This window comes from Sorex fumeus, unplaced genomic scaffold (assembly GCF_029834395.1).
Source record: "Sorex fumeus unplaced genomic scaffold, SorFum_2.1 ptg000047l, whole genome shotgun sequence".
Lineage (NCBI taxonomy): Eukaryota > Metazoa > Chordata > Mammalia > Eulipotyphla > Soricidae > Sorex > Sorex fumeus.
The window spans coordinates 50,538,064-50,550,293 of NW_026606104.1; the positions used below are offsets into that span (position 1 = coordinate 50,538,064).

A 12,230-nucleotide genomic window follows, 5' to 3' on the forward strand; every position below is an offset into this window, starting at 1 on the left:
TTTCCTCTCCTCCTTTTCCCTCCCTCTCTCCTTCATCTTCTTTCCTCCTAACCCAAAATCTTCCTCCTTTCCTTCTGCTTCTTCATTGTCATGTTCTTTTAGGTATTTCTCCCACATGACTATTGGATATCTATATTCCTTGCTGTTCAATATTGCATAATGCTTTATCACTCATCCATTTCCCATGGACTGAGGAAAAGAAACTTCAGTGTAGTGTTTTCTAATTTCTAAAATAACTATCAATTTAATTCATTAAATACTGATAAATTTAACACCTGTGGTCAGCTTTTACTTTTGACCATCAATTATTAGCTGTAAATTTTCTCTAGGTTTAGTAACACAACTTTAGATCATGGCATAACACTTGGTCAAAAGTTGCTTTGGTTTTTCTCTTTGCATAACTTGTAATTTTGCTTTCAGCCCTCTTCCGACACAACTCATTTGTTTAACTTTCCCACGTAAAACCACTGTGGCAGTGAACTGCATGTGTGTGTGTGTGTGTGTGTGTGTGTGTGTGTGTGTGTGTGTGAACACAAAACTATTTCTACCAATTTGTTCCTAATTATTAAATCGCCATTTTTTGGATTTGTCAGTTACCAACTTTTTGTCTTGGTTACTGGCATACTGTTACTTGGTTTCCCTCATTTCAATTCATCATTGTAATCCCTTTGCATGTTACTGTAACATTTTCTACAGTATCCTTCTATTTACAGATGCTTTTATATTTGCTGTGTATGTTGTTTTAATTTCCTTTGTAAGACCTCATGGACAGTAACATTACTTACAGATAATGGAATTGAGGGTCTTGGAAGTTAATTTAGCAATTCACATTTCTTTGTCTGGGGAAGAGATAATCTGCGGTTATAATAATTTGTCTACTAGTGTTTCTGTAAATAAAAGATTTTTAGGAGTGGGAGATGTGACTCAGTGATAAGTGTACTTGCCTTGCATGTGTGAGTTTAATTTCTGACACTACATCCCCTGCGCAACCCCCAAGTGCCACACTAGGAGTAGCCCCCAAATGTAGCAAGGTGGACCAGAAGACAAACAGAAATGTTAATTGATTTAGAAATTTCCTAGAGATGTTTTACATCTTAAAAGGCCTCTTTTCTATAGGTTTCTAAAGGTGGCTACTATTCAGTGAATGGTGCATTAAAATCATATTCCCCCCTCCCTTGTCCCTCATAATAATACAAACGCTATTCTTTGTTTTGTTTTGTTGCCACACCCGGGACTCCTGGCTCTGTGCTCAGGGTTCACTCCTGTTTCCCGGGGACCACACAGATGCCAGGAATTGAATCTGGGTCAGCTGCAAACAAGGCAAATGCGCTACTCACTGTACTATCACTCCTGCCCCAGAAGACCTAATTTGTAATTTCTCATTGAGATAAATGGATTACAGTGGAAAAGCAAATTTTCATAGTAGTAATTAATGCAATATCGGATTGTGTAGTGAGCTAATTAAATGTTACTACTTTTTCCCCCTCCATGTCATGTTAATTTGACTATATGAACTGGGTTTTTCATTTCTAGAATACTATCTTAGAATACAGCTATGGGTCTTTCTGTGTGCTAAACAATGGGAAGGTAAAGGTACTGGTATCGTTCTATTTTTATAACTTTGTTTTTCTGCTTTGAGAACTTTTGGATCATGAGATCTTTTTTCACATCTTGATTGATTTATTAAGATCTGTTATTTAATATTGGTAACATTAATCATTTTCAGAGGGATACTAATAGAAACATGGTTCTGCCTTGAAGATGTTGTGGAGTATATAAGCATATACTGAAGATACATAGATAACTATTTCATTAATAAAATCTATTTGAGGCTTAAGTAATGTATCAGTGTGACCATAATTTTCAATGTTCAGAATGAGACAGAACTTAGTGGGACTGTTTATACTATACCAGTGGGTATTTTTATCCTGGAGTTCTCTGAACTAGGGTTTATATATTTTTGGGGGGGAGTGTCATAATACACTATTATAAGGTTTTCAGGATGAATTAATATTAGAGAAAAATTTAATACATATATTTCATCAACAGGTCAAATAAAGACTATAGATGTAGATGCCAAAAAAAAAAATCTCATGTAATTCACTATGCATTTCTTACAATAGATTCTCTCTTGATTATGGTAAGGAAATATCTACTTCAGATCAATAACAGTCATTGAATTTAAAAGTAAATGATGGAAATCTTCTGTTAATAATTACTAAAAGAACACACATTACTGATGTCAGCATTATTAGATTTTGTTGGATTTTCGACCCAATGCGTGTTAAAGAAATTAGAAGAAAAAATAATGGAAAAGGGGAGACAAAATTATCATCATTTGCTGGTAAGGATCTTTATCAGAAAATTAATGGAATTCATCAAAGTTTAGTGGGGTAGCTAGTTGAATTTTAGTTATGCAAGAGATAGTGCTATGTTTATAAATCCATTGTTTCCCAGTTGCAAAATATGATGAGAAACGCATATTGTTCCCTTAAGAAGCAAAGTACTGTGTTAGATAAAAAAATGAATGAATGGAATGTCTTCTTTTTAATGTAAGATACCGGATATTCATAACTTAAGACATAGTTCTGAGGTTGGGGGGGCGCTACCAAGCAGTGCTCAGGGTCTAGGGGCTACTCCTTACTAAACTTGGCCAATCGGACTGAGTTTCTCAGTGCTTCGGCCCAGCAATACCAAGAATCAACAGGGCCATTTCAGCAGTGCTTGATGACTACATGGTGCCAGGGATTAAACATGAGGTCTTTGATCCATAACTATCTTGCTGGTCTCCCCACCTCTATTTTTCTGATAGTCTGAATGGAAATATCTGTGGGCTCTTTAAATTTAAAGAAGAAGAAACAGTCAAGCCCATATTTAGTACACATACATTGTATAGATTATAGAGGTTGATTGTATCAAACTTAATTAAGTTAAATATTCCATAATTATCTTAATTAGGATAGTATGGTGTAAGTTTCAACTGATATTGCTACAGAATAAATTGTTTCTTAGTATTTTATTGTGAAAGTGACATTTAGGAGCTGGAATCAGTTAAGCAAATAAGGCACTTGGCTTGTATGCATGACTGGGGTTCAATCCCCAGCATCCCATATAGTCCTGCAAGCATTGTCTAGAATGATCCCTGAGCACAGTTAGAAGTCTAAACACAAGTGGGTGTGACCCCAAAACAAAATTAAAGACATTTAAAAAAAGAACTTGAGGGCTGGAGATATAGTACAACAGGTAAGGCACTTACTTGCCTTGCATGTAGCTGACCCGGGTTCAGTCCCTGGAACCCCATTTAGTCCCCTGAGCACTGCTAGGTACGGCCCAAAACAATAAAGGAATTTTCTATTTTGTTGAAGAATGGAAGAAATTCAATAGCTAATAATGTCCATTTTACATAAAAATAAATTACACATGAATTAAAACAGAAATTGGCAAATTAGCTGGTCAAATCCAGTTTGTCCTGGTTTTCTCTTGTATTTAAAAAATTTTGTACACTTTTATATCTGAAGTTTTATTGCAACATCACTACATTAATTTATTTTCATATTGTATGTGGGTGCTTTTAACTCAAGCAGAGCACAGTGTTGTAATAGTATGGTATGCAAAGTAAGACTTTTTAGTATTTACAGCTGGACCTGTGAATAGTTTGCAGATTGTTGATCTCTTGTAAAGAGAGTTACAAACAACAGACTGTTTTCTTAGTATTTTATTATGAAAGTAAAACTTTGTAAGAGAAGAAATGACAAATTTCTAATATTAAAATGTCAATATGTAAAAAATAAATAAAGTATATTTTGAGGAATTGTTAATGGAAGATTAAATTGTTAAATTATTAGGATTTTAAGAAATCCTAATAATGGTAGAAAAAATAGAAACAGTACTTGGTAAAGAGTTTCAACTGACTTTCATTTTGCTTTAAGTTTTATTTCTTTGGTACTGGGGATCATACTCAGGTCTCATGCATGCAAGGCATGTGCTTTACCTCTGAGCCACAGCTTCTGCCATAGAATATAATTTTTTAAAAAAACCATGTGTTATTGTGTTTGGAGAACCTTTTCTGTGTATCTTTTTTTACTCAGTAATTCCTCTTTAAGGATCCTTTCTTTCGGAGTTATGAGAGTAAGTATTTAGAGGAAGATACTCATCAAATACTGTTTATACCAAATCTGTGGAAAAGAGTGGACCCATATCGGCTTGTGTGTATATTCTCACTGCCCTGTCAGTGCTATTAAGTTGAAGCCTGAGGCTAAAGGAAAAATCAGTAATTCTGATACTGTGTTTTTTTTTTGTATTTTGTTCATGATGAATTTTTGCAGTTTAACTTTTAGAAATAATGCATTAAAATGTTACTTATCTTGATTACTAATATCTTCGGTGCCTTAATTTTTGTGCCTGATTCTAGTTAATTGAAAAAGGCAAATACCTCACTCGCCTCACCCCATTCATTGTTGTGTAATCTCCTATGTTTATTAAGTAATATTCTTTTTATCAGAACTTATAAACTTAAGCAGATACTTCTCTCACAAATAAAGGACTTTGTGGAGATGTCCAAGAATAGGATATCTTGTGAGATTTTCCAGATTTCATTATGATAAGAGTGAATTAAAACTGAAAAAAAATTATCAGGTGTTTAAATGCAACAACATATTTGTAAGAGCAAACAACCCTGAAAACTTGTGTGACAATTACATAATTGTTATTTATGATTTAATATATTTACATTCATTAATAATCTTTTGAAGTAAAAAAATGACTTAAATGAATACTCTTTTGGAATTTTCAGACTCTCTAGAGTACATCTGTAGGCCTCAGGAATTCTGGATGTCAAATTTTAAAAACTGATGTTTAGCCACTAGAAGTGATTTTGGAATAATATGTAATAATATGGAAATGTTAAATCAAGTGATCAAAAAAATAAGAATGGTATGTTCAGTATAATTGCAACTATGTAAATAAATAAAACTGAATACAGAAGGAAAAGACTGGAAAGAAACATATCAAAAGAATAACTGTGGTGGTTTTTGAATGATGGAAATTTTTCTTATTTTTACTTGTATGATTTTTGTACAGTGAGTGTGTATTACTTTTATAATAAACAACAATTTAAAATACTGCTTAATAAGGATTTTGAAAAGTAATTTGCAAATATCAGATATTGTTATACACTAGAAGACTTCATATTTTGCCTCTTACTCTCAGTGCATATAATCTTATCTTTATTATACTTTGCTTGTTACTAGTTTTTATAGCAATAGTAAAATTTCATCAATATCTGGATTTCTTTAGGTACATTTATATTTATTCCTTTTTCTGTGTATTTATTTTCTTTTTTAAAGGAGTATAGTCATGGCCAACAGCAAAAAACTCAAGAGGGGGAACTGAAAATTAGTGCTGTGTTTTCAGTCAGTGGCAGTCCTCTTGGTAAGAAACAGAACTGAATAAATGAATCTTGCTTGTTCATTCTTAATAGTGTGAGTGAAAGGAAGTGTATCTGTTTGTAAGTAGACAGTTCTTTGTCCATTGAGAATGCCATTAATTGTATGTTGCATAATTAGTGTTGGATCTCATGACCAGCTATGAAGAGAAAGAATACATACATAAAATTTATGGTAAAATGTAAAATACTTTTTCTTCCTCTTTTTTTTTTTTTAAGCTCCACAGTTGACTACTGGCTTTCAGCCTTCACTGGCATCATCTGGCATGAATAAAATGCTTCCTTCAGTTCCAGCCACAGCTGTTCGAGTTTCCTGTTCTGGCTGTAAAAAAATTCTTCAAAAGGGGCAAACTGCTTATCAGAGGAAAGGGTCTACTCAGCTTTTCTGCTCCACACTGTGCCTCACTGGATATACAGTTCCACCTGCCCGCCCACTGCCTCCTCCCACCAAGAAAACTTGTTCAAGCTGCTCAAAGTATAGCAGAATTCTCAGTTACTATTTTCTTTCCTTTCTTTTTAGATTAATTTTATTCTTAACTGTGTATTGTTTTATTTTATACATTTAATTTTTTTTTAAAAAAAGCTATATTAGTGCCAATATAATTTTTATAGTTTTTGAGTGTCATGAGCTCAGCCTTTTATTTTAGCTCTTAATTAACTTGCCTTTAGTATATTGAAATTTTTTGGGGGGGGTCACACCCGGCGATGCACAAGGGTACTCCTGGCTCTGCACTCAGGAATTACTCCTGGTGGTGCTTAGGGGACCATATGGGATGTTGGGAATTGAACCTGGGTCGTCTGTGTGTAAGGCAAATGCCCTACCCACCGTACTATCACTCTAGCCCCTGCAATATGTTTTTTTAAGCCAGCCTTTCATCCTTGTTGGTTGAGTTGCTTTATAAAACACAAACCACACCATTTAAAGTTATTATATGACCAAATTTTTTATGTTGTACTTAATTAATACTGGTTGTTTCCTATTATGTAACTGGAACTTAATATGCTAAATGTTTAGAGATTCCAATGTGTATAATATCTTTAAACCATCTCAGAGGTTTCATTTCAGTGCATAACAACAAAAAGTGTAATTGTAGACCACTATTAGGTCACCCTGAAATATTTTAGAAATATAAAATAATTTTGGCTAACTTTGTAAGGTGGTGGTTAGAAACTTATTTATTATTTGCTCGAGCGGGCCAGTAACATTGTGAGACTTGTTACTGTGTTTGGCATATCGAATACGTCATTATTCTTTTTTTTTGGGGGGCCACATCCAGCAATGCTCAGGAGTTCATCCTGCCTCTGCGCTCCGAAATTACTCTTGATAGTGCTTAGGGAGCAATATAGCCTGCCAGGAATTGAACGCAGCCAGGTTGACCACATGCAAAGCAAACACCCAACCTGCTGTACTACTATTACTGTGGCCAAGAAATTTCAGTTTAGATAAAGATTAATAATGGTCTTTAACAAAGCATTTACATCTCTGTTAAACTGCTCATTCAATGACTTAATGGTTTATACATTTGTGTTCATAATTTCTCACAGGAATGCTGCCCTTTCCGTCTGAAAAATCTCCCTTTTCTGGTTCAGTTGGAAAAAACATAGTTTAGGTAGCACTGTCCTCCCATTATTTATCAATTTGCTTGAGCGGGCCCAGTAACGTCTCCATTGTGAGACTTGTTACTGTGTTTGGCATATGGAATACGGTCACGGGTAGCTTCCCAGGCTTTGCTGTGTGGGCGAGATACTCTCTGTAGCTTGCCCGGCTCTCTGAGAGGGGCGGAGGAATCAAACCCAGGTTGGCCGGTCCAGCCAGGTACAAGGCAAATGCCCTACTGTTGTGCTATCGTTCCAGCCCAGTTTAGGTAGATTTTTTTTTATAAGAAATTTAGATATGTTAGAAGTTTCCTGGAAGTTAGTTATGTTGCATTTTTTAAAATGTGCTTTTTCATTTGCACTGTTTTTATTATGAAATGTGCTTAAAAAAATGGGCATATACCTCTAATGGGTATATATGTCTAATTTTAGCACAGTGGTAGGGCGTTTGCCTTGCGCGCAGCCAGCTTGGCCGAGCCAGGTTCGATTCCTCCACCCCTCTCGGACAGCCTGGTAAGCTACCGAGAGTATTCAGTATGCCAAACACAGTAACAAGAAGTCTCATAATGGAGACGTTACTGGGCCTGCTCGAGCAAATCGATGAACAACGGGAGGACATATAATATATTCATCCAATTGTTAGAGCCCGTCAATTTTACGATTTAAAAAATTTTTTAAAAAAATTTTATTTTGGGGGGGGGGCCAGGGAAGTGCTCAGGACTCACACCTGACAGTGCTCAGGGGACCCTGTGTAGTGTTGGGTGTTTAACCCGACCAAGTCCAGTGCATACAAGGCCTTATTCTCTGTGGACTGAATATTATAATTCTCTTTTTTAATATTACAGTTCTTTTAATATTATCTCAGAAGCACAGTAGTTTGCCTTGCAAGCGGCCGACCCAATTTCGATTATTGCGTCCCTCTCAGAGAGCCCGGCAAGTTACCAAGAGTATCCCACCCGCACGGCAGAGCCTGGCAAGCTCCCCATGGCATATTCAAAATGCCAAAAACAGTCAGTAAGTCTCACAATGGAGACATTACTGTTGCCCACTTGAGCAAATCAGTGAACAACGGGATAACAGTGCTACAGTGCATTATAATTCTTAATATAATTCTTTTCTTGTTTTCTATTTTGTCATGAAATAAATGATCTTTTACTTCTTCAGTGATCAGCATATAGGTAAAGATAAAGGCCCTCCCATTGATCGTCGATTTGCTCGAGCGGGCCCAGTAACGTCTCCACTGGAGACTTTGTTGTTACTGTGTCTGGCATATCGAATACTCTCGGTAGCTTGCCGGGCTCTCCGAGAGGGGCGGAGGAATCGAACTCGGGTCGGCCATGTTGGCTGCTTGTAAGGCGAACGCCCTACCCGCTGTGCTATCGCTCAGCATATAGAGTTCTAGTCATATTCCTTTTATAATAGAATCTTTTTTCAAAAATTGTCAGTTAATTTTTGAGCTGCAGAAAACACGTAAAATACACAGTTGTTGATTTGTGTTTTTTTGTTTACACATTTTTTTAAAGTTTATTATATTCTTTTGGTCTCTGGTGTTTGCCTATTACCAGGTAATTTGAAATCGTGTCATGGGCTAGGGCGGCAGCTCAAAAATTGAAGTTTTTGTTTTGCATGTGGAATTCCCAGTTTTAAAACCTCTAGCGCCACATGATCTCCAAGTATCAGTACTCTGAGTAAGGAGCTATGAGTACTGCTAGGTGTGGTCCAAACTTCCAGCAAAAAATCCCCCCAAAACAAAAAAAGACCAATAAAGAACTTGTTATGGACTGTTTTGATCTTAAGTAATTCAGTGAATTATTCTTTAAGACTTTTCTTATGTTTGATCTCATCCTCAAATTTCCTGTTTATCACCCTCTGATGCCTAAATTGTTTATCTCTTTTATTTTTTTTTATCCTTTGTTCTTTTTCATTCACCACTTTCTGTATTGCTTGATACTTCTTACTGCCTAGCCTTTCTGTTTGAGTTTACATTTTTTTATCCTACCCTTCTCATTTTATTTTCTCACTTACTTTTTTCATACTGATTAATTTTTTCTTCTTTTTTTTTGTCGAGGGCAGTGCTGGTTTTTGGGCCACACCCAGCTGTGCTCAGTCTTGTGCATGGTTCTGCACTGAGGGCTCACTCCCTGCATATATAATATGTATCACCTTTTATTCTTAAAAATGTAATGCTGTACTATCATCATTGTACTAATAGTCATGAACTATTTTGAAGTAGAAGTAGGTTATATATTCCAATTTGTGAAAATTAGGGGTCAAATCAGCTTACCATTTCATACAAGAAAACTTAAATGTCACTGCCCTTTGTTTTATAAATGTATTTGTTCTTTCTGTTTTAGTTTACAATAAAGGAAAACAATTGTGACTTTTTTCTTATCAATTTTAGAGACATTTTAAATCCAAAGGATGTGATCAGTGCCCAGTTTGAAAATGCTACTACTAGTAAAGATTTTTGCAGTCAGTCATGTTTGTCAACTTACGAACTGAAAAGAAAACCTGTTGTTACCATCAATACGAATAGCATTTCAACCAAATGTAGTATGTGTCAGAAGAATGCTGTTGTGAGTTATCTTTTTATTCTATGGGGATTTAGGAGTCTGATGCTTCTTAAAGAATTACTTAGATGGTCTTTGCTTAATTATATATGTATATATTTTTTTCCACCTCCTAGATTCGACATGAAGTCAATTATCAGAATGTTGTACATAAACTTTGCAGTGATGCCTGCTTCTCTAAGTTTCGCTCTGCTAACAACCTTACCATGAATTGTTGTGAGAACTGTGGGGGTTACTGTTACAGTGGCTCTGGACAGTGCCACATGCTTCAGATAGAGGGACAGTGGAAGAAATTTTGTAGTTCAGCATGTGTCACAGCATACAAGCAGGTACATGGCCATAGTTAATCCTGATTACTTTGTTTACTTCTGGGGAATTTAAATTTTGGGGGTGAAATCATCAAATTATCGTCACAAAATCTTATTCTTTGTTTAATGAGTACTTTTTGCATATGCACAGTTTTCAAGTGTACGTTAAGTTTTTCAAGTAGTCTGTTTCTGTTTATATGCCTTACCAACTATACTATCTCTCCTGACCCCCAGACCCTGTCTTGCTGGGGTTACTTTACAGCAATACTGTTAGAATTTTCTTAGTGCTTGCAAGAGGCACTTGGGTTTGAGTTTGTAGCCTCATGCTTGCTGGGTAAGTTCTTGAAACCATCTTTCAAGACCACCTCACCAAGACCTGTCACTAGTAGTGGGACTATCTTAATAGCCTCATTGTATATGATGGTACTAGACTTTGAACTTCTGACCTTGCAGTTGCCATTTTGAGCCATCTTCTGGAATCACTATGCTTTTTAAAGGTATATTTTATTGAACAAGTTTGCTTCTCAAGAGTGGAAATAAGCAAAGAAACTTAGAGACAAACAAGGGCTTGACGAGTGTCTTCCAGAATTATTGAATTAAATTTTTGTTAGTGTTCAAGGTCTTGAAGAGTATCTTCCAGAATTATCAAATTATCTTTTTATTAATGCAGAAAAGCATAAATAAGGACAAGAGTGTATCTCCTGGAGATAACCACTACTCTCCGTTAATCTTAAGTACTTTTTTTGGGTGGGGGGGGGAGTCTTTGTCGGGGTAGGGTGGAAATACATCCAGTCTTACTCAGGGCTTCTCCGCACTCTGTGCTTCCAGTTTGCTCCTGGTGATCCTCTTGTCATTCTGTAGTGCCAGGAATTGAACCAAGGCTTCCTGCGTACCGAACATGTGCTGAGGTGCTGGAGAGATAGCACAGCAGTGAAAGCACTCGCCTTTTATCCACCCGTGGCGTCTGTGACCCTTTGACTTGCCTATTATCCACCCGTGGTTTAGTCATTGGTGTCATCAACAGTCCCCTGAGCACTGCTGGTGGGCTCCCCAAAATTACAGTATAAATTAAAATACTAAGTCTAAAGGCATAGACTTAGCCTGTGGTGTTCTGTGTCTCTGAAGTACATTTTTATTTGCATGTATATATTTATTTTTAACAAAATAATGACCAACTTAACCATTCTTATTCTTGAAATTGGATCCATGTGGCTGAAATTGCATTCCAGAAAATAAAAGTTTTAGTATTCATTGTTTGAAAGATTCTTACCTTCCATTAATCCTTTTTTGCTTGTATTGGGGTTGGAAGCTTCCCCTCTCATTTTTTGGAAAGAGCTTTTCCAGTATGTACTACATTTTTGATATTATTATACTTTGATACTATTTTTTCTTAGATAAGTTAATTTTGATAGTCTTCCAAAACTTGAATTTTTAATGTTGATTAGGAAATTGTTTCAAATTTGAATTTTCAGTTACTTAAAAATATTCTAAATATTACAGTTTTCCGTTTAGTTTTTGGTTTTGAGACCTACCTGCCAGTTCTCAAGAGTGTTATTCCTTGTGCTCAGGAAAGGCCCTTGGCTGTGATCGGTTAACCACACACAGTGCTGGGTATCTTAACAGGGCCACCTACATGCAAATCATGTGTTCCAGTCTATTGAGTTATTTCTTTGGCTCCTGGAGTGTTTTTACTTATTTTCTCTTACTGAAAGACATCTTATGCTGGCTTATATTTACTGTTGACTTTTTTTTTTAAGAAAACCATTTGCCCTAACAAGAAGGAAAAAAAAAGAATTTCAATCTCAGTGTTCTTATTCCTTATTGTGTTGGTTGTTTCAAGCCAGAGAGATAGCTCAGTGAGCTTAAGCTCATGCTTTGCATCTTTTTGTGCAGGAAGCCCTCCTTAGATCCCTGGCATTGTTCTCCCAGAACCACTCTGAGAAACCTTAAAGCAGAGTTGGGATTCCCCAAGTGCCACCAGGTTTGGCATCAGAAGAACAAAACAAAACCTTACCTGGATTTGTTACCTTCCACAAGAGGGGAGAAATAGTTTTAAGCATCTCAAATTATAATTTTAATTTAGTCCAAATCTATTTGCTTTCTCACATTAATATGTTGTTGGTGATGGAAATATGTGGATTTAGAAGTAAAGAGATCTTGGTTTGATTCTCAACTTTCTATTTAAAAAGAATTTTAGGGGTTGGAGCAATAGTCTAGCAGGTATCCCGTATAGTTCTACGACGACCAGTAGGTGTAATTTCTGAGCATCCCGAAAAGGACACAAACACAAAATACTAACTTGTTGAAAGCAGA

The 12,230-nt window shown here is 36.0% G+C and overlaps 1 protein-coding gene across 4 annotated transcripts in view; it reads left to right on the plus strand.

The window, feature by feature from the left end:
* ZMYM4 (zinc finger MYM-type containing 4) overlaps positions 1 to 12,230 on the plus strand; it is a 101,593-nt gene that overhangs the window by 37,974 nt on the left and 51,389 nt on the right. For 2 of the 4 annotated variants that reach the window (XM_056123031.1, XM_056123032.1), the window contains 4 exons: positions 5,346 to 5,430; positions 5,663 to 5,918; positions 9,441 to 9,615; positions 9,726 to 9,938. In XM_056123031.1, coding sequence (XP_055979006.1) covers positions 5,346 to 5,430; positions 5,663 to 5,918; positions 9,441 to 9,615; positions 9,726 to 9,938 — 729 coding nt within the window. Of the gene's footprint in view, positions 1 to 2,118; positions 2,345 to 4,717; positions 4,933 to 5,345; positions 5,431 to 5,662; positions 5,919 to 9,440; positions 9,616 to 9,725; positions 9,939 to 12,230 lie in introns of those variants that run through there. The other 2 variants (XM_056123033.1, XM_056123034.1) reach the window with 2 other exon arrangements.